Below are 26,140 nucleotides of genomic sequence, written 5' to 3'. Positions count from 1 at the left end.
ATTATTGACATCCAAACATGAATGTGTAGATACAGTTAGTGATTCAAAAGAATTGGATAAATCGAGAGAACTTGAATTGCTAAAGATGGATTATGCAAAATTAGGCATACCACACAGGTATCACATAGCCATACATATGACTCATGATTTTGTAGATCTTCGAAGACGTCGTCACCCAAGTTAATACACTCCTTGTGGTGCCAACATTCACAATTTTCACATTCATTAGCTTGTCTTGGTTCTTGGAAACTTGAGATATAAAAACTCTGTATTACGTCACACGATGCGATGCAAGACAAAGGCCAAAATGGCCGGCGATTGACGGACACTAAACCACGATGCGAATAAATTAACGAAATCCACTTAGGAACAAGTTAAACAGTTTCAATACATGGTACAGGAAAGATAAAAACTAATACTGCAATATAAAAACTTGGGTGGTTAAACACTTGGTAGATAACAGCTGTTTAAAATTGTTCGAAAGCACTATTTGCATACGGATGACCTTTGACCTCCTCCGTATCAAAATATATCTCTGACATTTCAAACAATTTTCAACTGTCTGTATTTGACATACTTGACTTTGTGAGGTTTGCACACCGCTTGCTTATTAATATGTTCTTGTACACGACGTCTGTTATTACAAATCGACACTGCACGGTTTATGCATTATGACGTGTGAATACACCCTATTGAATAATTTCATTATAATATCATCGTCAATTTGCCATTTTCTTCCATACGCTACACTTGTTAGCGTGTCCAAATCGTCAACGAGATGTGAATATAATGGCTCCAATTATATTTCGGCAACAAAATGACGACTTTTAGTCATTGGTGGTATATAACCTAAATAGTAAATGCAATTACTTATGCAAATTATTCATGTAGTATGCAAGCCGTACCAATACCGCAAGTATATGAATGCCAAATTTCATTATATTTGAACTAGGTATTTTGAGATAATGACACATACATACATACATACATACATACATACATACATACATACATACATACATACATACATACATACATACATACATACATACATACATACACAGACAGGTAGGCAGGCAGGCGCGCGCACACACACACATATACACACACACACACACACACACACACACACACACACACACACACACACACACACACACACACACACAGACCGACCGACCGACCCAGCACTTCCCTTACGGGAAGTAAAAGATCTATCATATTATAACCAAACACTTCAAACACTGTAGTGGCTAGAAATCAAACAAAAAGGAGCTGCAACTTAAACACTGGTATGGAATATTTAATGAATATATGATTCTCTTTCAGCGAGGTTTAAAAGTGTTTGTTTTTTTTCGATTGTAGATTATTTCCACTAGTACTGATGAGACACTTTTGGATAAGCCTCCATAGATTCATGTAATACTGGCTTTGTTGGGCACGTCTGAACCTAATCAGAAAATGTCGATTATCTAGACGAACTTTTCAAACACGACTATAATCACATGTGATTATAACGGCGAATTACACTGCTCTGACGCTGACGGATATCTTCCGATATGATGAATGTCCTTCTCTATTACCCGCCATTTTAAAGTAGAATACATTGCTGTGTATGACGTCACAAGACTACTGCCCGTGTGTACATTGAGTGAGACTATCGAAAGTTTGCGATAAAAATCGTCTACGGTTTATATCATATATGTACGAGATACAGATAAATGAACTAATGTCGAAAAAGGCGCATTAGTTTGCTCATATAGGGTTCTCTTCACGTATATAACACGGAGATGTGGACTGTGGTTGCCATGCGATTCAAAGTGGTCCAAATGATGGAGAGTATATCGATCATTATGACAATATTGAACAAAGCTCTGATTAACAACCGTTCTCGTGATGCCTCTTGATTAGCTAATTATTGGGAATCTTTAGATTAGATACATCAAGATTTCTTTGAGCTAAATATATGCTTAGTAACAGCATACCAACAACGTCAATCCTGTAGGATTAGGATATTGGATATCTAAGCAATTATAGAAAATCCATGGAAAACGTCAATAGTACATAAGATATATTTTGTTATATCATACTATTTGAATTTAATAGGTAGAGAGACAATCAAAAAGTAAATGAATAGAACGATGGATAAATAGGCAGGCAGACAGGCAGGCAGTTAGAACTAAGTAGAAAGATGCTAAAAACAAGTCTGTCTGAAATTCGCATCAAAAGAATACAAAATGTTTCTAGAAAATGCTGAGAGCTACAAAAGTGGCATTTTAAATCAATTTAACGCCCACTCGGTTCTCCTAATGTATAAATTAATGGAAATATTCAACGAAAAATAATACATTTAGACAAATTGTTTCATTTCACTATATATGTATTCTATATCATGTTACCAAGTATGGAATTGAAAACATCTTGAGACTCTTGGTAGCATACTTAACAGTTAATTACGGTGTCAGAAATGAGCAAACAGGATCGCAACTCCTTTACTTTTAAAATATTAAAATAACCATTGATATCACAATTTCCATTTCTCATCTATATAATTTCTTATCCCTGGATTTGGCTTTTGTCGAGAACTTATTTTTTTCAAAATTTGTAGACTTTAAGGGTTCACAATTGTACCCCACGACGATAATCCTAGCTATTCTGTACCATAGCGATTTGTAAGATGAGAAATAAAATGGTAAGCTTACGAACATCCTTTGCATAATATTTTGATATCCAGCTAACAAGAGGGTTAAGGTGATTATATTAAACCAATCGCGTCTCAGAATTAATGCCTGCAATATGAATGATTTTCTTGCTTGTTACGTGCATGAATAGCTGCGCTAACTCCTAAAAGGAAAACCTCCCCAATCAGTGTTTCCCTATGTAAGCTTTGTATGACAGCCATAAAATTGATTGATTAATAAGATGAATTCGTCAAGTTTGAAAATGTACTTTGTGCTTTTTTTTTAATAATGTCACTTGTATTTGTTGTATTACACGGTGATCACAACTTGTAAAACGAAGGCCCATTAATGTAAGGAGGAAATCACGTGATATCTCAAAGAGGGACAGACGATATTAACTTCAACGTGTAATTCAACGAACGGTTGTTGTTATCGATGAAAGTATACTGTCACGATTCGAATGGTAGATTGTAAGCTTGTATAATCAAACTATGACACCGATATGACCCTTTCGGGGAATCCCTATATGACATTGGTTTTCTTGCTGTCCGTGATCAATGACTAGTCACGCACACTAAGCCGTACCACTTCCTAACATTTACACAGTCGATCAGTCGCCAAGATGAAAATACAGAAGAAAAGTCATCGGGGTTAATACATTTAACGATTGTGTATGTTTTGGATTGGATAGAGAGGTATTACTCTAATGTGAGGTAGAATTCCTTCAAACTGATGTATTTGGTAATAATAACAACCATATTTTGATATTTAAAGCAACACGGTTGTTGACCACGAAAGTGCGAGATCAGTAGCTAAGATTCACAATCACATGGGACATCACGTCTGCTTCTTTCACTGATATATATAATATGTGCATCGGGACCAATTTCCCTGAAAATGTAAGTTCCTAAAATCTCTCCAAACTGTTCTAAATGAAAACTTGTTCCAGGCCCTTTTGGGGGTTGACCGTCTTGTTTTTCAAGGAAATCGACGGTCTTTTATTCTCCCATACAGTTACACATTATTCTGCGGCCATATTGGATTCTAAAATGGATCATGATCAATTTTGAAAACATTTTAACAAATTTTTCAGCGATTGTAAAAAGCTAAAGAAATGCGTATTGTTACGTTTAACGGTTTGAAATTTATTGAGTTATAAACATGGACTTGATATATGATGTTCCACATTTATGGGGGGGGGGTTCAGGTGAGAAAACATGGTTAAGTTATTTCACCAAATAAAAATCCAACATGAATACACATCTGTGTTCATGTGGTCACTTCAACGAACTATCAAGTATATACATACAAGTAAAGATTGAAAAAAAATATATATTTATCGTCTTCTTTAATATTAGTCAATCTGGTGCAAAAGTGTAAAAAATTAATGAAAACATGTTTCCTTGAACAAAATATTTGGATCATAGTGCTCAAGAGATTTTATTTTTTAAGTTGAATTTCTGATTTCCTAGTGTCTTGTATGCACTAACATGAGGCAGGATGTGTGGGATACTGTAACATCTGAATTGCTTAGTAATATCCTAGCTATTCAAACTACATACAGTATTTCCAATATAAATCCCAAATTTTCTTTTTTTCCGCGTTAGGCGTCAAGTTTCCTTAGAGGAAGGGAATGTATATCAGGGCAGGTGCGAATTTGAATGCAGTACATCAAATGCAACGGAAATCAAGATCTAGAGGACACCATGGTGACTTCTTAACAATACAAGATAAAAAATCATTTCATTTGCATCTAATAAAAACTACAAAAAACCCCACAACATTTCTTCTTTAAATCAGAAAAGGATAAATTTATATTTAAATTTTAAAAAATACGTTTTACTGAATACATACATACACACATATAATATAACTCGTAAATCTTTATTTAATGACATGTCAGAGAGTTATTAAACCATTTACTCAAACCACTACTTTTATACCCTCTTACGTTTCCATGTTTTCTTTCATTTTCTTAGTAATCACTTAGATGTATGTATGTATGTATGTATGTATGTATGTATGTATGTATGTATGTATGTATGTATGTATGTATGTATGTGTGTGTGTATGTGTGTATGTATGTATGCGTGTATGTATGTATGTGTGTGTGTACGTACGTACGCATGTATGTATGTATGTATGTATGTATCTATGTATGTATCTATGTATGTATGTATGTATGTATGTATGTATGTATGTATGTATGTATGCATGTATATGAAATTTAGGGGACTGCAATGGCGAAAACCGAGTTTTACCTTTACAAGGAGAAAGTGAGAGTTGTGATTTAAAAAAGAAGAAGCGTGATCTATGTGTTTAGATTTTTCAAATTCCATCTTCGGGGTCATGGGTTCTTAAAAATGCCCGAAATGATGACTTCAGCTTCTTGATGTTGCCTTTCTAGTCAAGACGTTAAACAGGGTTCAAAATGACGATAAGGTTGTTTTTTTCAAGACGTTGATCATATTTGCCTTTAAGATGCGGCTGAAAGGATGGAGATTGAATTGAGGTATTATTTGCATCACAATAGCTTCTTTGGTTTCCTAGCAACGGGTAATGAGTCTCAGGAGCCCATCAGCTGCCATCGTATTTGATCACACCACTTGTTCAATGCGTTTAGGTGTGATAAGAGGAAAGTACACGACACGACTGTCGACTGTTTCGGAGCTGATAAATATTCGATAACTGAACCTCACGATGACAAATTGCCGTCTTGCAGGTAAACATTGATCCAAGTTATTTTGCGTGACGACGTATGAAAACCACTTGCTGTGTATTCGGAGCCAAAAAATATGGAAAAGGTAGTCACTACATTATAGATTAATACTGTGGAGTACCGCATTGTCTTTGATTTCATCTGCCCGCGAGCTCATCATGCCCGAAGCTTTTTCTGTTTTTAAAATACTGGTTATTTATGAAATGGGCGTTTTCCTGGTATCTCAGTTTAAAGTAACTAAACATCACTAGACATGAAAAATGGCGGGAAATGAGACTGACGAGTACGGAAAACACTCTACAGTGGTTGTAGTGACAGTTATATATATTCTGACGATTTTATTCACAATGGTTGGTAACCTTACAGCTCTGTTGGTAATCTGCCGAACTAAAGAACTCCGAGAAGTGACTCGAATATTCATGGCGAACCTCGCCGTCACGGATTTACTGGTGGGAGTTTTAATTCTACCGTGTATAATACATACTGCTATAACAGAGCAATGGGAGTTTGGATATTATTGGTGCCAATTTACTGGGTTTTGTAACCTCTTACTCTGTTCTGTTTCGGCTCTCTCCCTCACTGCAGTAAGTTATGAACGCTTCGTAGTCATCGTTCATCCACTAAGATATGTAAGTGTACTAACATTTAAAAAGTCTGTTGTTGCTATCACTTTTATTTGGATTTACGGAGCTCTGGGAGCTAGCGGCCCCTTGTTCGGCATCGGTCGGTATGCATATTTTCACGATCGTCTAACGTGTGGGCTTGACTACGACGACAATTTAGCATTTACAATAATTGTTACTGTTTTGTATTTCGCTTTACCCGTCTCCTGGGTTTTCTATATTTATTTTCATATTTTCAAAACTGCGAGGAGACACGCAAGAAGCGTTCACGCACTTGTCATCGGCCTACCCGGCCACAACATCGGATTTGCGGTTAAAGAGCGGAAAGCGACGTCCACCATTTTTCTCATCATTGGAGTTTACTTGGCGACATGGACACCTTTTACGATAATTCAACTCATCTCGCTGTCGGTTTCCGATATTTACATTCCGCCTGAAATCGACACGGTTACCACCTGTTTGTTGTTTTTAAATTCTGCGTGCAATCCATGGATCTATTGTGGAATGAACACTGTATTTCGACAGGGATTGAAGCGACAGATGCGTCTTGTTCTACGTTGCTGTGGTTGTAAATGCATCGATACCGGAGGCAACTCACAAAATGCGTCTTCTCCAAGCACTATCCACACACAGCACCCAGAACACCGTTCGGTCGCGAACAGCTAAGAGCTTCGTGTCATCTTTTGGACATATGTTTGATAATTATATTTGACTTGCAATCTATGGTGCAGACATTAGCTAGTTAGACTCGAATTGTGGTGCGTACATTGAACATTTGGACGTTTATGACATTTACACTTATCCGGGAAAGTTCGTTTTTTGTGTGGATATGTTTGTTTATTTGTTTCTTATACACTTTGGACATTTATATGCATATTACGGTATATATAATGAACGAAATTGTACATTTCCTTTCAATAAATACACCTTGATGAGTTGATGATTTACCTTATATATATAAATGATATTTTGGGAAATATTTGTATATATGAACGTGATATGACACTTTACAGTTTTGATAATTATCACACATTTTCCTCATTGTTAAGAGTCTGAATTGTTCACTGTTGTTATCCGACACTACCACTCAATGAATATCAATGCATATGTATAAACAGTAATCTATTATTTCATCTATAAATAGCAGCCTCGCCGAAGTGTCTGTATTCATCTTGTTTTCAATGCATACGTTGTTAATACAGTCAAGCACTTTCATCACACGTCGTCGACAGTGCATCAGGGGAAGTTATAGCTTTGTTTCTACAATGTGGATTCATATATGGGTATATGGGTACGCAGTACAAATGGAAATAGAATACTACAGCGATAATCGAGGCTTCGGGTTTTAAAAAAAAAAAAGACACAAACTAAAACCGTTACGTATAAGCTATAACAGAACATTGTTTTATTGTACTCACCATAGTGTGGTGTTTCTGATGGCTTCAGTCATCAAACGGTGTACATTTTGGAGATTTCCAGCATTTATAGTATCTTTATCACATGGTGATTATATCCGCACAACAGAAGCACGGCTATCAATTTGAGATCTGTGTGAAGATTGGAAACCCGGGATTAGAAAGCATAATACAATTCTAATGTATTACAAATGATAAAAATACCAATTTGTAATTTTTCTAAACGATGATAAATATGGTAATAAATTTCAGTCGCTAAATCATATCAATCGCTGGTTGTTTACAAATTCGAATTCTAGTATTTTCGTACTTAGATATCAACAGCTATTATGTATGTTTTGGTATATAGAAGGGGTGACAAATAGTTGTCGCCATACGAATATATTTACCAAATAAAAATGTCAAGATTGTAACTACGTTTACTCTGGCGTTAGCGTTATTTATGGATGGGGCTATAATTCCTAGTGGACGTATGGAAAAGAAGTAACAAGTGGTGTTCATTTCATCCAGTATGTACTATAATTAACACAAAGAACTAAATTTTAAATTTGAAAGGGGGGGGGGGGGGTGTGCTTGATCCACAACAGGGTAACGTTTATCTGAAAAGAAAGTACGTCTGCGATAACGGAAAGGTGAAGAAGTCAGGGACAGTTAAGTACAAAAATCACGACAATGGGTGGCTATTACAAGGCAATAGTATTGATACTAATGGAACTATATGATTATAATAATGTACTTTTCCGTCAGTGCTTTCATATTTCTAAGTAATGAATTTGAGTTCAGGACAGTGTCATTCACCTTCCATTTTGAACTTCTTCCATTATTTTTCTCATATCGGTTGGTTAGCACTACCTATTTTTCGTCAATATTTGTTCCTTGTACAATACACCCAACACAGAAAGTACAAACATTCTGATTGGCCGAATTGCCTCTTGACTAATCATTGATGGTATTGTGCACTAACTGTGATTTGGTTATTATTTTTTTCGGTCAGTCAACAATGAATCCACTGAAATAACTATACATTGCACATGTCAATTAGAGGCCCATTTCATCTATCAGCAGTACAGTGGTAAGTGAAATCCTAGTTCACAGTGGCGCTGATTTTTGGGTGCGGACCAAAACATAAATCTCATTGCACCATACTATGTGTATTGCTACAGAAATATGTTTACCCACAGGTCATTCAGTACAGTGCACAGGATATCCGATATTATGAGTTAGTCATTATATCGACCCATAGATCTAACAAACACAATAGTTTTAAAAAACATACCACTTGCAGATAGTGCATCTTGTAGTGAATCAGGTGTGGGTTGGTTTTGTGTAAAAGTAGATGCTGACTTTTGAAGTAACGGTATACTGGTGACATTCTGATGGCATATCGTTCTCAGGTGTTGATTGGTCTCTGATCTAAATGTTGTGAATACAGGAGGAATATGACGATTCGTACCTGCAGTTGTCCCCCGCTTGGTAGATGGTGTTTTACATAAATCGAGTGATTTTAGTGCATGCCAGGTGTTGGAATCCAGTCTTCTCAAGATTGGGTTGTTGATGACAATCTTTCGTATGCTAATAAGTGAGAGTCTGTTGTACAACATGGAATGCATTCTGCTGGGTCCTTGGTAGGTAAAGGTGTGAAGTTCATGGTAGCCTTTTGCCAAGGGTATGGTGAAGAAAAAAACCTGAAATGCACTCAAAACAACTTTGGAGTAGATAATAGTTCAAAAAGGTGGTCAGACAGTACCTCTAGGACTTCAGAAGTGGTTCAACGTCGAGTTGGACGGTGTAACTACAATACAATCCTGCGAAACTATCGATAACATAGGAGGCTTCGTGAGATGCAGCAAGCAGGGCAAACTCATTTACACAGTACCGTAGCCTGCGGGGGGGGGGGCAAGGGGGGCAGCTGTGATGATTCCTAGCATGCGCGATTTAAATTGATGGTTCACTAAAGTGACTCCTCGCTGATATGTATCTTTTATCTCTATTGTACGCTGTCTTAACTTTGAATAAAAATGTGTCCCGTTAAACATTGTAACTTTTTGCAGCAAATTAAAAATTCTTTGCGGGAAAGTACAAAAGAAGTGCGCATGCACTGTGCATTTTCCGCGAGTTACAGTAGTCTTGAAAGTCTCCTTCATTTGAAGATAGCAAATCGCAATTATAATGTCAGCGAGTGAAACTCATAAAAAAAAAGACGGAAAAAGTCGTTCAACGTGAGGTCGCCTTCTATGCTGCATGCAGTGACTCCGAAGATGCGCTCGATCTCATTTACATCTTGTTCCTTATTTAGAACATTTCATACTGACTTCATTTTTGGAATATTAGGTGGCCCTGAAAAACTATTAAACTGGGTACGCAGTTTAAGATTTACTCTTTGAAGATCCACTTTCAATAATTGTGTTCGACGTTAAAATGTTGTTTGATATAATTATCTCATTGCACACTGACACTAGCGTTATTCCGCAATTCATTTTGAAGCGACAATTTGCTATGGAAAGAATGGCCCTGCATTTGTAAACAGAGTTGTACGTTCGACATCAAAATCCAAACGTCAATTTCCATTATAATGATAATGACAAGGATAATTCACTGAGTTCACCTTGGGTTCCGACATAAACGAAGCTATAAAGGTTTTGGGAGTTGGGTAAAGAAAATGATCATTTTGTTGTGTTACTTATTTGAGAAAGCACCATCGATTTTTATACTTTGAATGTGACATCTTTTCGGCAACTACTTTGAAAGATACGACATTAGGCCAGAAAAAATGAAAAAGCTGTTCAACCTACCCATATTTTTTTTTGATGATGGGCATTATATCCTCATGAGGGCTTCGCATTTTTTTTTCAAAATTAAGGACATTACTTTATAATTTCTGAATTATACATGTAACAATATACATTTTAGTATATTCCAAATTATATAATATCTTATACAGTTGTTTACTTGGTCTGATGATGCATACAAGCATGAATTGAGATTAAATTCAGCTGTTGCATATCCAATGTGCACTAAAAAGAATTGAACAAAAGTTTACGACCATTGGAGCGGGCTGAGCAGTCATTGGGCCATCAAACATCTGAAAGTCTTGAAATGTTTTGCTCTTTATTCGGGATTTTTTGGAACCAAATTAAACCGTTCAGGAGAAGTCATTTACCAAGTGCACATCCGCAAAATATCTTTCAGCTTTGCCACAATAAAATAAACTTCCAGATAATATGTAATGCATAGCATAATTGTTTCAATTCTGGTAATTTATTACCATATTCAAGCATTGTAAGACTTTAAATTATGTCTATGGTTTTATATTTTATGCCTCTAAATGGCCTCCTACACTGTCTTATTTTCAATTTTTTTCCACCTTTGGAGTTGTCTCCTTCCAATCAGTAGCAATCAAGGTGATAATTGTCTTTCTTTCAAAACAAGATGGAAGGTGTCTGGCTAAGTGCCTCCCTGTATAGGTTAGAGCTAATTAGAGACATCTCCTTATGCATGTGAAAACCACATCCTGTGTAAAGTAATCTCGTTCGGAGTATTATTGTAGTTGGCTATCACTGATATTTTTATGCATCGTTTTACCATATAATTTTATATCTCCACTGTAGTGTAGGTGACAGAAGGGGTGGCTAAAATAATGCCTGAGTTTCATTTGGCGGGGCTTAACATTTTTAAGAAGAGAGGGTGAGAGGAACTACCGTAAATTGTGTACATTTCCCAACTGTAGCTATGTAGACAAATTGCATGAGATAGTATCAAGGTGACTGAATAAGTTCTATCTAAAGTCGACCTGAAATATTTTGCTATCATTATATATGGTTTGTTTTATCCTTGTCAAGCAAAAAATCAAATTGACCTACCTACCCAGCATTTTTTATGTTTTCTGGCCTTACATATGATATTTAATTGCGTATGCTAAAATGATATCATGTAAATTGCATGCAAATTTATGTAAATTAGCACCTTTCTAAATTTTAAATGCATGATTGCACCAAGACAAAGTTCTGTCCCCCCCCCCCCCCCCCGGGCCTAGCAACTTAGTCAGGCTACGGCCCTGTTACATAAGATATTCTTTGTGCTGTCACGTTTTTCTTTGTTTAGTATTGTTCATTTGTAATATTATGTATACAAATGTAAATAAGTATGTATATTTGATAATGTATTTATCATTTATATGTACAGGACCATGGACTACGTTAGTTTCAACTGAACTATTTCCATGAACTATTTCCATGGTCTTCACCAGAACATTTTCTTATTAGTGATAGTTTCTTTTTGTATTGTTATTATCTTATGTTTCTGGTGGAAATAAATTCAATTCAATAAGGAACTTGCAAATCCGCCATGTTGAATGTTGTATCATGGGAAATGTGGTAATAAATACTAATCAATTAGTATTGTAAACAGTATTGCTACGTTGTTTGTAACCACAAATAATCAATTCATATTTACTCTAACCATTTGTGGGAGGTTTATTTTATCAGTAGCTCCAGATTAGGTATTACGATAATCCCATAGTCCTTTGCGTCTGAGCATGCCCAGTCTGGATTGCAAGTTCTCTATTCAGTTCAACAACATCAAATAGTTTTAAAAATATTGCGTCAGTTACAACTACTAGCAGATGTTGTATGTTTTTACATATATATAATATTTTTTAATTTGTTCGATTCGTTCATTTGTGCGTCTTCTTTGAATCAGTAAATAAATAAACAATGACATGGTTTGATTGGCACAGAATCTGCCTGTGAATATACAAGTCAAAACTGAGCGTTTACCTGTGGCCGAGGTTACCAAACAATATGTCGAATTCTTGCCAGTAGATGAAAAATCCACACGATGATCTAGACACCATATTCAGATAAAACCGTAGCTAAGGATGGAAACTTTTGAATAACTATTTTTGAAATAATCAAATCATATTACGTTCGAAATCTCTTTCATTGAGGATTATTAGCCGTAGGCCTGTTACAATATAATCTATAAGTTATAATTTATTTATCCATAAATGCATCCATTATATGTGTTTTCATACAATTGCTAAATATAACAAATACAAACCCTACAAAAATGTATGCAAAGTGAAGTGATGATCACCCCGACATGAAAAGCGTCAGACCTATGTGAAATGGGTTAATAGTTTCAGAATAAATTGACCTTATCTTTTACGCAACGAAATACTAATGATACGACGATGTGGGTTTATTAAATGTTGTTGGACAGGCAAAAAAAAACACATTCCGAATTCATACTGCAGAGATCAGAGACAGTGTTTTCTTAAATCCGGCTACATTTTGATTTATGGATATTTTGGACCCTCCATCTATTATGAATAATAAAGAGCGAATATTTTGTCAGATTGTCGATGATATAAGCTTAGCATTGATAAGATGGTAATTCATAGACAGATCGAAATACTAAAAATATCTTCTTATTTTCTGAAATCGTTTATATGTTGAAGCCAAACCTCATATGTTTTCGTCTTTACCTGACTGGAGAATAAAAACGCCGATATCGAGTACTGTGCCTCGGAGTAAGGATCTGGGAAAAACCCTCCAAGTAATCGAAAGCCACACAAGGTCGTTCGTTACACTTCGCCGCAATTGTCCCCAAATATTCATTCATTGAATATCAATTCAGATCGAATACTGGACCGAATTTGAAGTTAAAATAGAATCAGACAACGGTAAAATCACCGACATTTCGAATGAATCAAGGGAACTATTTTGCAGCCCATTGTCAAGTGAAAATAATGCATGAAATACTTAATTAGCATATATAACCTTACGTGTACAATACACTGACAGTTTAAAAAAAGTAACACACACACACACACACACACACACACACACACACACACACACACACACACACACACGCACACACACGCACGCACGCACAGATTTAAAGAATCACATGTACTAAAACAGAAGGAGACCAAATGAATGAAAAGAAAATGGAAGGCAAAGCATATTAAAATCCCAGTCAAAATACAACAGACACAACAAATAGAACAACTACCATAAACTGATATATGAACTATGGTGCCTGAATATGAAAAAAACTGTAAACAAAATAACAACTTGAGGTGTTCGCCAAGTTGAATATTTAAACGGAAATATATGTGTCATTTCATCAAAGACTTTGTGAATAAAATCCCGACTATTTGATTAGATTCGTCAGACTGTGGTGGTGTATTTATTAATTATGAATACGTATACATGTATGTGCCGCGGTCCAGTAAACATTAATCAGTAAGAAGAATATATGCATAATACCATCTGGTATTGCAACGCGGTCAGTTTATATTGTGGTTGCCATGGAGAAACGTAGTCTGTTAGATGACTGTCTGTACGTATTACCATGCTCATCGATGTAATGCAAATATTTCGATTCAGTTATTTGACTGTACATACACTAGCAACACACACATTGTGAACTAAGAAGAAATAATGTCTTCGCTTATGGATTGACTGGCTTTCTATTATGAAAAAAAAATCGTAGTTCTAAACTTGACTCGTCCAATATACCTGTACCAATTAGTCCTTTCTGACAAGCCCATATCTGAACTTTATGTATATGATTTGGTATATCCAAGGTATTACATGGATTAGCATGGGTATTGAATTTGACAGTAAATTGCTAATGACTATCTTGTTATTGACTCTAAGTCTGGGAAAGTCGACATTCAGTTATTGACAACCTATTTTGTTATAACTTCAGCTGACATGACGTGGTCGATGGTAACTATTCTCACCTTACCACGCTCATATAATGTTCCTTATTCTGCCATATATACATGGCGCATTCTGCTGTTCTATACGCGAAATATTGAATTACGCTTGCTACTGAGAGTTAGTCCTAGCCTAAGTAGAAAGTCGTGCTGAGATGCGACAGAGAGAGAGAGAGAGAGAGAGAGAGAGAGAGAGATGAGACAGCCAAACACACACGCGCACGCGCGCATGCGTACGTACATACACTCGTACGTACGTACATACATACATACATACATACATACATACATACATACATACATTATGTAGTATGTGTGTCTTTCAGCCAATAATAACACACATGTCGAAGGTAAGTTAAAAACTGTATCAGCACGATATGGGAAACATGTAGTCGAAAACAAAACGAGTGTCTACTAAGAATGGAGACTCGCGCTGGATTTATGTTCTCAAAATATCAAAGATGGATAACGAGGGCTTACATATTTCAAGTTAGATTTTTATCTGATAGAGCAGGTCATCTCAGGATACACTGCTATAGGAAGAAAGCTTTACATGTAACTTCTAATTGATCTAAAGCGTATTAACTTTGACGTGGAGCTGGTCAAAAGGTCATTATTGCAGTTGGTGGATAAAAGCAGTACCTTGTCAATTACTACAATTAGTATAAATCTAAAAAGCGTGCTTTTCAAAACATTCCATTTTCAGTTATGGGGCGTGAACGTACACACACACACACACACACACACATATACACACACGCACATTTTCTCAAACTATTAAACTCACTCACTCACTCACTCACCAACTCACTCACTCACTCACTCACTCACTCACTCACTCACTTACTCACTCACTGACTCGCTCATCTTTGGAGAGAAATACTTGCACCTAGAGATGAATTTTTCCTCTTCTCTCAGTTACACAAAACAATTATCGCCATTTCATTTGTACTCTTATTTACACAACTCCCCAGAACACAGACCAACTGTCTACAAAACCATAGAAACCCTTGCCACTTCCATACCAAGTAAAATGTTCGAAATGCGGACACTGCTGATGACCTTCTCATTCATCTAACAACACCAAGTCGCCATACATCCAGAGATTATCTTTGGACAACTCTTTTCAATGAACTCCATGTAGACACTTCTGTGACTTTCTTCAAGTTAAACGAGCTTGATTTAACCAGAATTTTAGGAGAAGCCATTTGCAACAATAATTTGCCAAACTATGAACAACAACTGAAGGTGAACAACAAATACTTCCACATATTATGTCCAACTTATTAGTAAAATGCATATGTGCCTTGACTACTATTTCGAAGCCAACACCGTTCATTTGAAACTTGAACATTGTACACACACACACACACACACACACACACTCACACTGCGTATACTGTATAGCATGGGTGTCATGGATGATGTCTGAAGGGGTCATTGTAGCCGCTGGGCGTCTTGGGGAGAGACACCTAGCATCTGTCGCTACATCTATGGCGTACGTCGTCCGCTATTAATTATGAGCTGTTTCTGCTGATCCCCCCCCCCTCAACCCTTTTTGTGTTGTTTTGCTATACGACACGTCCTGGGCACAATTAAAAGTCCGTTAATTTAGTCTTTTGTTTCATCAGTATGACAAGGGTTAGCTTCTGCAGTCTTCCGCTGATACGAAAATCATACACACGGGATACGCCCGCGGCTTGCAGTGCAGAGTGTAACCACGCGTGCAGTGGGTGGATGAAATTCTTTGAATGGCAGGTGAAAGCAACGAGCACAATACAATTCCAACGAAATGTTCACCATGTCAATTTATAGGAGTCACTTTCAATCAAAATTCTTCGAGGGTTTAGTTTATAATAATTCTAAAGTCTCACCGATTGAAAATCGTAGCAACAACGACGCATTTTTTTTTCAGGAGCGTCCACAGCCCCACCCCACCCCACCCCCTCAATCTTTTGTCAAAAACTAGAATACAGACTTACCGTACCGTCTAATTTATCGTCAGAGAAACAACTTTGTCATCAACATTCTAAGAATACTTTGGACATTTAAAGTTTCTGACGACAATTTCCATATCGAGAGAGGGCGCAGTTCCATGTAATTCATACTAACAGTGGCGAACGAACTTCTCTCAACCTTGCACTCGCTTCTCTCATCTCTGCTGACCCAATCGTAATAACCTCGTTAAAAGATTGACAGTTTTTGATGTCAATACAACATTCAATTGTTGAGCATTTCTTGTCTGTCTCTCTCAATGCTCCATTCTATTTTCTTTCTCAAACTATATCACAGAGTGGCCCAAATTTCCAAAAAACTGAAATGCATGACTTCAAAATCCTGGAATTAAAGCCCTGGCCTGAGACAGTACATCTTTTATCTTTATATTTTCTTGTCTTGCCTGAATATTAATTACACTCCCCCAAAATTAATAGAACACATGATCACATATCTGGACAGGGAGTCATTTCTAGGGCATCCAGAGTATTTTGAAAATAGTTTTGAATTTAAAGATCTTTAAAGCCTATACAGATTTTATTCTTTTCCATAAACAGACCTATCAGTTTGGAGAAATTACAAAGAGAAACGAGAAAAAAAGGGGGTCACATTATTTGAATGGTCACTGGTAACAGTTTGGATTATATTTCAATGTGTAAAAATTTAAATGCAAGTGGGGAAAATTTACGACCTTGGCGACCAATCGCTAACTGGATCAATTTCCAAAAAACTTCAAGTTCAGACTACATATAATGAACGATGAAAATTACTTTATTCTGAATAAAAAAAACAAAAAAAACAGTACATATCAAAGTTACAAAAGGTAGACAAATAACACCACACACAAATAAGTATATAAAGTATTCAATTTTCATATAAATGAACAGAAGTTTTTGACTATTACATTTATTCTGCTAGAAGGAAAGCAATCATGGTTTGACCTTTTGCTGCTGTCATCATAAAAGCGAAAGACTTGTCAGAATCAACATTATCACCAGCAAGAAAATAGGGTTAGAATGACATGGTATAGCAAGATAATTTAACACTGCAAATTTTCAAAATGCTTCTGTCTGTAAGATCAGACGTTTAAAAAGCTATGAATGAAATCGTCAGAAAGTTATGATCTGAAATGTCCTATTTTTGCTGTTGAAAATGCATCAATAATTTCAGTTTTTATTTTAAAATGTAAATATTTATTGTCTTGATTTGGAAGAGTTCTGAAAGACGCATTTAACTTCAACGATGATTTTTTTTAAAAAGGCGACAGTGGTATGAACATTTGTACAGATTAATTTTCTACTCTAAGTCTATCAGCTATCAACAGTTCTTGGTTTGGTCTTCTACACTATGATGCTTCATTAGATAGCTCTGTAACCATTGGTGACTGCAACCCTGATATCGTACTAATCTTCATAAATTTGCTGCTTGTGTATTTGTTCCTTACAGCCTGAAAGTCAAAAGACAGAAATATAAGAGAAATAGTAGATAAAACACTTTTACATGCATAACACAAAACAAAACTACATTGAGATTCCATTACATATATCAGTTACCTATAATTACTTACAGCAGTGTGCAGTACTATTTGGTATCTCCGCAACACTACAATGCACAACTGAAAATATTGCATACCTGTAATACATAGGAACACACAAGCATTCCTCATACACACGGTGTATGAAATTCCATGAATGCAAGCTTATTAGGGCCAGAATGAATACTCTGGGTGCTTGAAGTGTTTCCTGCTGTACCTTCACAATTAAACATGTGAAAGTATGTCTACAGAACAATGCAAACACTAAGAAAATACTCAAATTAAGCCCCACGACCTTTAAACGGGTCATAAGTTCAGGTTATTATGCTAGGTAATATTACCTGTAATTTGGACTTTTCTGACTTCACAATAAGTTTACACATCTTTCTCATGATTGGCAACAGCTCTGTTTGTGAGTAAGTACTGTAGAAGTGGAGGGTATCGGACCACTCTGCGTCATCAGCTAAGATCTTCTGTGAGAGACATAGTGCTGCAGCAGCAATCTCGGAAGGATCATATTGCACAAAGTCATAATCTTGGAGAGTTAATTCCATGAGGTATTTGGCTAGAGTATGTTTCTGTGCATCAACCTGGGTAGAAAGAAAACCAGTCAGATGGTGACCAACATTATACGACATCATCGCGTCGTGCTAACCATAAATATTTAAGACTTATCAATACTAGTCAGGTGTTGATCTGTAAAGTTTGCTCTATGAAAGTAGGGCATGAAAGCCAAACCCATTTGCTGGAATGAAAAGTCATTGTTTATGCTATAACTGCCACCCAGGTAACAGACTACGACATTCCCCATGAATGACTAGTAATACAATAATGATTACTGTGAACAGCTAATAAGACATTATTTCTCATAATCTGCAATATTCTATTATGATTGATATGGGGTAATACAAATCATTTTCTTTAGTATGAGTCACCTGTTCAGACACATGGATTGATATTCACCATTCTGACTTGGACCCATCATTCAAGGTCTCTCTGCTGTTGAGAACACAAGAATTTTTGCATTCCCTACCCCATTTTTTCAAGATGCAAAATCTACATACATCGCTAATGTATCATGAACTTTGGCAACAGTTTAATAGAACATGGGGAGTGTCCTTGTCATCCTTTCTCTTGGTGGAAAGGGATGAGAAATGCACCCACATACGGCTGCCCTCTCAATATAATGCATTGAGTGCTCAAATATTTTTTAAAGGAAAAATAACTATACTAGTTTATCACCACGGTTTCAAAATATGTTATATGGCAAGCTGTTGCTTGTCAGTTTGAGTGAGAGATGCAGAGAGGACTTACCCCACCAGCTTTTGAGTTCCTCCTGAGAAAATGTAAACACAAAGGTTTGCCAAGACCAAAGTCAAGTGCTTTTAGCATTAGACATTCCATGGTACGGATCTGAGCCTTGGTGTAGGCATTGTCTGTGATGTAAACAAAATCACCAATTTCTGGTGCATACATTTCCTCATATTTGGATGCAATAAACATAGCTGTAACACCAACTAACTGGAGCTTGTTGCGGGATACTTGTTGCTTCTGCAAGAATAAAAACCAAAAGATGTACGTGTAATCAGCACAACTGTTGTATACATGCTATCTGGGAAACCTCACTTGAAAACTTGTATACTATATAATTGCTTCCATGCGATAGTACAGATATATAATAATAATAATAATACAAAAATACATACAATATACTGGGATGGATTTACAATGTAAATGTACCGAGAATTGAGCGTCCATTTACAATGTAATAAGTTGCTCCAACTACTAAGATATTGCATCATTTGTTTTCAAACTTAAAGGTTGGCAGTCAAGGGACATACCGTAGCATAGACTGGAAGCATTTTCAAGTCACTTTGCACCCAATACCTAGTCATATTGAAGACCATACCCTTCAGAGTAGACTGTCGACAGTCGCTCGCGCCTTTTTTCCATACGTTTTATCTAAACTCCGGTCCGGCGCAACACTAGTAATAGTATAATCGCAAACTGATTTCGAGGGCCGTATTGCGAAGGCCCAAGCGACTGTTGTCCCTTGCCGCGCCCTCATGCGATAACAATAGGAACATTCAGTTTGTAGACTATTGACATTTAGGTCATAGTTCACAAAGCTTGTCAATCAAAATGAACATGGCGTAGTCACCAAGCAAGCGAGTCAACACATCATGACGCATTGGAAAAACTTTGATACTCGCACTTGAAAGACTTTCAGAGAAGAATTATAGATACCTATGTCTCTGGGAAAGATGTTTTCGTTAGTGTACTGACAGGAAGTGACAAGTCCATAGCCTATGAAGCCCGGGCTATGAAGTCGCAGGCCTGTGGGTTATACTTCCATGCTCCGATCGTTCTCGCGATACAGCTAACAACATCTAGTCTGCAATTGTCCCAGTAGTATCCTCATTGATACAATGATACCTCTAATATAATCCAGTATATAAACGGCGAAGGCCCTTTTATTTGTGGTAATTTTGCTAAACAATAGGGAAGTGGTAACAACCTAGCGGCCGACCCAAAGGTTCACACCCCCCCCCCCCCCACATCAACAACAAAAATCACATAAAAAGAAAACATCAAGGAAAAGACACAACAAACTGTCATATCATATAGCATCGTGATAAAGATTACGTAAATTGACTCCTCAATCGGTATCTGAAATAATGGGGTACAATAGCGTTAGGTATATATAGACTCAGTACTCTGTGGAGGCACTAGTTGAAGACGTGTCGGATCGGAGCACGATCTCCGTGCCGTGGTAAATATGGAGGCACTTTTCTGTTTCAGGTAGAACGTCTACCATTTGCACATTATCTGCGCCTCACTATCAAACATTTTATACATGAATAGTATTACTATATAATATGCTAGCTGCAGTCGAGGGAAGGTAAAAAAGGTGTCCAAAACATCTGTTGCTTGACTGGAGTGTCGGTCGGAGTTGGTACAATAAGTCGACTTCCGTAGCACTCTCTCGCTCCAGTACCACTGTAACAGCTGCATGCTAAACAAGGCAATAGACTAGTGAGCATGACAATGTATCGGGCGTCGAGTTTGTCAACGACGTCATTTACGAATGTTATAAAAACGCGCGGTTTCAAGCTTTAACAAAGAAAGATAGGAAAGGAAAAAGTACTTGATTATGACCATCAAAATGCATTTACGAGGTCAAATTTGCGCTGCAGTTTACGTGTGTTGCACGTTGAGTAACCTTACATTGAACTGTATGCAAATTATAAGATAGAGTACCGCCCCATTAAATGACGTCACATCATGAATAAGTAATAGCAAGGGAGATGCGGCAAGGGACAACAGTCGCTCGGGCCTTCGGCCCTCGACCTCGGGCCTTCGGCCCTCAATTTGCGATTAGACTAGTGTTGCGCGGGATCGGAGTTTAGATAAAACTTTGGGCAAAAAAGGCGCGAGCGACTGTCGACAGTCTACCTTCAGAGTTGAACACTATTTTTTTTCTAAAATGGGTCATGGAGTGAGAAAAAAAAGAACACTAGTAAAACAGTGCCCTTCCTTTTTATTTCATGACTCAAACATATTTGACTTCATTCTAAGTTTGACTACCTTGAATAGCCTTTATTACCATCCAGCCAAATACTGGTAAAGTGACTTACACACAGCCAATGTTGCCTACCTGTAAGAACCGGTCTAATATTGAGACTGTGAGAAAGAGCGTCTCTTGAAGTAGGTGAAAACGTAGATGAACCTGGACCAGCCAGTCAACAAGAATTGATCGCATCCTAGCATTGATTTCTTGATCTTTCATGTATTCACTCCTGACTTTGTACTCTCGCTGCAATAAATTCAGACATTTTAATGTCAAATTAACTTATAACAATCAATCAGATAGACTGCTCATGTCAGAATCTCAACACTGAACTTCAACACTTTTCCACAAGATGACATAACAGAAACCCCCCCCCCCCCCCCCTCATCATCTAATCTTGTACAGAGCATGACAATTGCCCAGAGACTCTACATACTGGTTTGGCGGTGTGCTGATGAACAACATTTTCAAGTCAGATAGCCAAGCCTCTGGGCTAGAATGACAAATATAGACATCTTGTTGACAAAGTATTGAATACGAGTTCTCACTACAGAGTGATCATATCACAAATGCCAGTACCGGGGTGTTATGTCACAGTTGATGGTACAGAAGCACCTAGCCACGTGTCATGTCAGTTATTTCACTGTCAATACACATAACTGCAAATCATAAAGTATCAAAATTCAGAAACCCACTAAACTATAAGTGGCAACAATTTATAATGTTTGATAGTGCAGTGACATGTATCATATCTAACCATTCCAGGAAGTGCCACGTACACAAGTTTTATTCTTACCTCAAGTTGTCTCATGTACTTGTAAATATCATTGACGTATTCACTGACTAGCTGTGGGTTATCATGGTCACCTTTATCAATATCTTCTACATTCTGCAACTGTTCTGATGAGTATCCTTTCTCTGTGGCGTCTTCACAAGCATCCATCAGTGATGGGGATGGCGACCTGCATTTCTGAAACAACAAAACCTGACACTATAAATAGACATACTTTGACAAATGCCACAATGCCATGATCTCGTGGCAGCAAATGAACAAGCTTACTAGGCCTCATCAAATGCTTGCTGTAAAGCCAGTTTATGTGAAATTAATAACCATTTGTCATCAAATGGCCACTTAAATAGGAGCACCGACAAAGACCAATCTTTGAATCCAGCATAATCAAACAGAAAAATATATCAAACTACATGGTATCTCATAATCTACCTCTTCCTTCTTCTCTGTCACAATACTCTTTCCTGTTGGTTTCATTCCCAACTCTGCTACAGATTTCAGAGTGTTTATTCTACCAGGTCTTGCACCAAATGCTGGTTTTACCATTGCCTAGACAAAGAATAAAGAGAAACAAATATGATAAGTCACATTGGAACTTTAGAAGTAAATAAGGCACAAGGACAGCAGTCAGCTTATAGCTATATGCTTTTGTGGGGGAAGGGGATATTTAATCCTCTTTCTACGGGGGGGGGGGGGGGGTACTTTTCTTTGTACACAAAACATTACAAGTTGGGAAGAACAGGACTAATCTTCAGTATGTTCATTTCTGAAACTTGCTATTGGCAGAAATCTACATGTAATGTTATTTTTACATGCAAGAATTCAAGGACAAGTTGGACTAGCCGCTACATAATGAAATGGTTGATGAAACACATTATTTGCTATGAAATTATTGTGCATTAGACAGTAAACACTAGAATGCAAGTATTTTCACCCTAGTAAAAATGGTTGTGCCACTTTACACATGCCTACAAGCATAACCTTATACTGTAAACCTGGAAATGTTCGCGTAGGATTTATTTTCGCTACAAAACAAAAACGCGAAAATAAGTAGTAGCGAAAATATATATTTCTGCATAATGCAATGTACCAGTATGGTTATTAGTGTAAATTAATCTTTGTGAAGTACATGAAGACTGTAAAATCGCAAAATTTTCTAGTCGTGAAAATATGCAGGTTTACAGTATCATGCATAGGAAGCCACATATGAATCTGTACCATAACTAGACCCGAGCTGCATACATTTTGTGAAAATCCACCAACCAAAATAAGACATCAGAATGCAAGATGCATTGTATTCGGTGTGATATCAAATATGACTTACCTTCTTTCCTAAAATATCTCTTGTGCTGACAACATTTCCAGTTATTGTGCCAAGGGCATCTCTGGAGCCTACCCGTCCTTGGTTCTTCTTTCCAATAATATCATTTTCACGGTCTGTGCCAAACCTTGTAGCATGGAGCAGGTTGCTCTGCAGAAATAGGACAGAAATAGTATAGAATAAATAAATTACATCTTTATTTCATACAACTATATTTTCTGCTTACCATGCCTGTCATTGTTTTCTTTACATAAGTTACTTTAATACAAGCATTTCAAACACCATGGTAGCAGTACTGATATTGGGAGATACTGGTGACTCCATTGTAAGGGAGAGGACTGATGTACATTATTATATGTTGCAAATAAGAATTCATACAACAGTGCCTAAAGCAATACTGTATAGTATAATAACATTATAGCTGCACTGCAAAACATATTTTATGTACAGGATTTTCTTTATTTCAAATACTGGCTATATAATGCATGTATACTCAGTAGTTACTGGAAACCAACCAAACTAAATTAACGATTTAATCCTGGTTTTACTAAGAAGTGCAAGTTTTAGACAGCGGTCTCTCTGGCCAAGAACAGTCAGAACATAGGATAGCTGCAATGATTGTAGCCTGGAATCCATGCGGATGGGGATTTTAAATTTTGGTTTTCCCCTTTTTTCAGGCTGCAATAACTGCATTAGTTTTGAAATTAGTGTGTTTGTATTTGAGCTTTTACGTTGTGGGGTTTGAAAACAAACACCAAAACGAAAAAAAAAAAGCTTTAAAAAATATTATTCAGTACAAAATTACAATTTTTACATAGTAATATATTACTAACGTGTGTGCAATCAATTCAGTTTGAAGAATGTATAAAATGGAGGGTTTAGCAAAGTATTTAGTCATAATATAATTAGTTTTTCGACAGCAGAGTTTCACCATAAATCCTAGGGGTCGCCATGTACTATGGTTGCACATGCCAACGAAACCACGGAAAATTGACTGTCAAATTGCTTCATTTTGAACAAGCGTGTAACGAATTTACGAGTTGTCTAAAGTTGGTAATGGTGTTGTGTCGAATGTCACTTTGTATGAGAACATTTCGTAGTTGCACTTTACTAGGCGTGCCCTCCGAATCAGTCAATAAGCCCGACGCTATGGCATAAATTACGAGGGTTATGCCAACTACCAACGCGACGCCATTTTATTCGGTAGTCAAAAATTTGAAGCCCAGGTTTGATGCTATTCCACGGCACAAGGTTTATCCATAATATTTAACGAAAATGAAATTGCAAACACACTTATATAAATGTTGCTGAAGTGGTAATTTTGTGGTGCTATAGTAGAACGAATACTTCCAACGTGTCCAATGCTGCCCCCATGATACAACAAGTACGACTATCGTTCTTCTTTGAAAATTGAACGACAAACCAGTCGACAAACTTGACCATAAAATAAATAACCACTTACCGAATTGCTTCTTGTACGATAAGCCATTGCTTGAGTAAATTTCTGATACGAATTTCCAAGAGGGTGTTCACACGAGGTTTAATATCTGCAGAAACAAAAACTTCCGTGAGCTATTTCGTTGTTCAATTTAAATGACGCAGCGATACAGAAACACTTTGAAATACGCTCTCAAATCAATGATTGGTCGGTTTTATTTATCGAGAGAGAATGCGATTGGCTTAGCGGTGTTGTTTTGGGTGATGGTATTTTTTATAGGAACATAGGTATCTTTATCAGAGGGACAAAGGCTAGTGTGGCCTCGTTTTCAGACGGGGTTTAAAGGTTGAAATAACGCGGGAAAATAGAACGCACCTGTACACACACACACACACACACACACTCACACAGTGTATTGAGCTCCCCTTGGGCCCTTATCCATGTTCAGCATTATCATATATCACTGTGTCTAGTCCCTAAACCCGTACCCGTCGACGCGACGTTCGCACGAATGTCGAATCTTATACAAGTTTAGACTCATTTTGATATATCTGTACTTTTAGGGGAAACTTTGCTAACCTAGCTATATAAACTACTTTACTTTAGCACACCTGACCTGAAAGCTTCACTAGTGCTTAGCCTTTAGCCTTAGGCATGGTGAAGTGTCTGTCTGTCTGTCTGTCTGTCTGTCTGTCTGTCTGTCTGTCTGTCTCTGTGTGTGTGTACTATGTATGTATGTATGTATGTATGTATGTAGAAATGCATAAGGAACGAGTTTAATATACAGTCCGAATAAATAAATACATGTACAATCCGACATTTCTATCAATTGTTAACATTCAGATATATAGTCGGGTGGTTACCTGCTGTATATCGTGCCTTGATATCCTTGATAAAGAATTTTGATTTGAAACGTCGGTGTGTAGATGAGAAATGTTCGAATGCAATGGTCGCCCCACACTGCAATGTCTTACCCATAACTCTCTCTGATTGGTATGCTTGGAGTATGTTATTTTATAACTTCTTCAATAACCCATATTTGTCAACGTTTTAAGCATAGTAATTGTGTTTGATTGATATGTAACAAAAGTATGTTTGGAATCAAAAATAAAGTTCTAAATTTTGCATAAAATGTGCTAACAAGTAAATGAAACATGTACTGTGAATAAAACACTTTTCAATGTCAAAGTATCAATAACTTGGGTAGACAGTGTGTATGATGAGTTTTAGTATGTAAATTTCTTTTGTCATATCTATTCAAATAAATCTATATCGTTGGCAAACACATTAACAGGTGCATATATTTTCCTTAGTTTTGTGGAA

At 36.9% G+C, this 26,140-nt stretch overlaps 2 protein-coding genes across 2 annotated transcripts; one reads left to right on the top strand and one right to left on the bottom strand.

The window, feature by feature from the left end:
• The first annotated feature begins 5,660 nt into the window (after positions 1-5,660).
• On the top strand, positions 5,661-7,337 carry LOC144443048 (G-protein coupled receptor 161-like). The gene is made up of 2 exons (XM_078132420.1): positions 5,661-6,127; positions 7,226-7,337. The coding sequence occupies exons 1-2, from the start codon at positions 5,661-5,663 to the stop codon at positions 7,335-7,337; spliced, it is 579 nt and encodes a 192-aa protein (XP_077988546.1).
• Positions 7,338-17,161: 9,824 nt separating this feature from the next.
• Positions 17,162-24,954, bottom strand: LOC144443047 (G2/mitotic-specific cyclin-B-like). Its single transcript, XM_078132419.1, has 8 exons — positions 24,842-24,954; positions 23,383-23,529; positions 22,491-22,607; positions 22,065-22,238; positions 21,356-21,514; positions 19,012-19,248; positions 18,039-18,287; positions 17,162-17,610 (listed from the first exon to the last, which is right to left on the bottom strand). The coding sequence occupies exons 1-8, from the start codon at positions 24,866-24,868 to the stop codon at positions 17,509-17,511; spliced, it is 1,212 nt and encodes a 403-aa protein (XP_077988545.1). The 5' UTR covers positions 24,869-24,954; the 3' UTR covers positions 17,162-17,508.
• Positions 24,955-26,140: the final 1,186 nt, after the last annotated feature.

The sequence above is a fragment of the Glandiceps talaboti genome, chromosome 12, assembly GCF_964340395.1.
Source record: "Glandiceps talaboti chromosome 12, keGlaTala1.1, whole genome shotgun sequence".
NCBI classification, from domain to species: domain Eukaryota; kingdom Metazoa; phylum Hemichordata; class Enteropneusta; family Spengelidae; genus Glandiceps; species Glandiceps talaboti.
This window is presented reverse-complemented; position numbering and strand designations above follow the sequence as displayed.

What these genes read in the sequence shown, in the direction of transcription:
- LOC144443047 (XM_078132419.1), bottom strand. Translation starts at nt 24,868, where the DNA reads ATGGCTTATCGTACAAGAAGCAATTCG. An exon ending in GAGATATTTTAGGAAAGAAG is followed by an intron (nt 22,608 to 23,382) that starts GTAAGTCATATT and finishes TTCTTTGTCTAG; the next exon opens with GCAATGGTAAAACCAGCATT. An exon ending in TGACAGAGAAGAAGGAAGAG is followed by an intron (nt 22,239 to 22,490) that starts GTAGATTATGAG and finishes TTGTTGTTTCAG; the next exon opens with AAATGCAGGTCGCCATCCCC.
- LOC144443048 (XM_078132420.1), top strand. Translation starts at nt 5,661, where the DNA reads ATGGCGGGAAATGAGACTGACGAGTACGGAAAACACTCTACAGTGGTT. An exon ending in CCCTTGTTCGGCATCGGTCG is followed by an intron (nt 6,128 to 7,225) that starts GTATGCATATTT and finishes TTGTTAATACAG; the next exon opens with TCAAGCACTTTCATCACACG.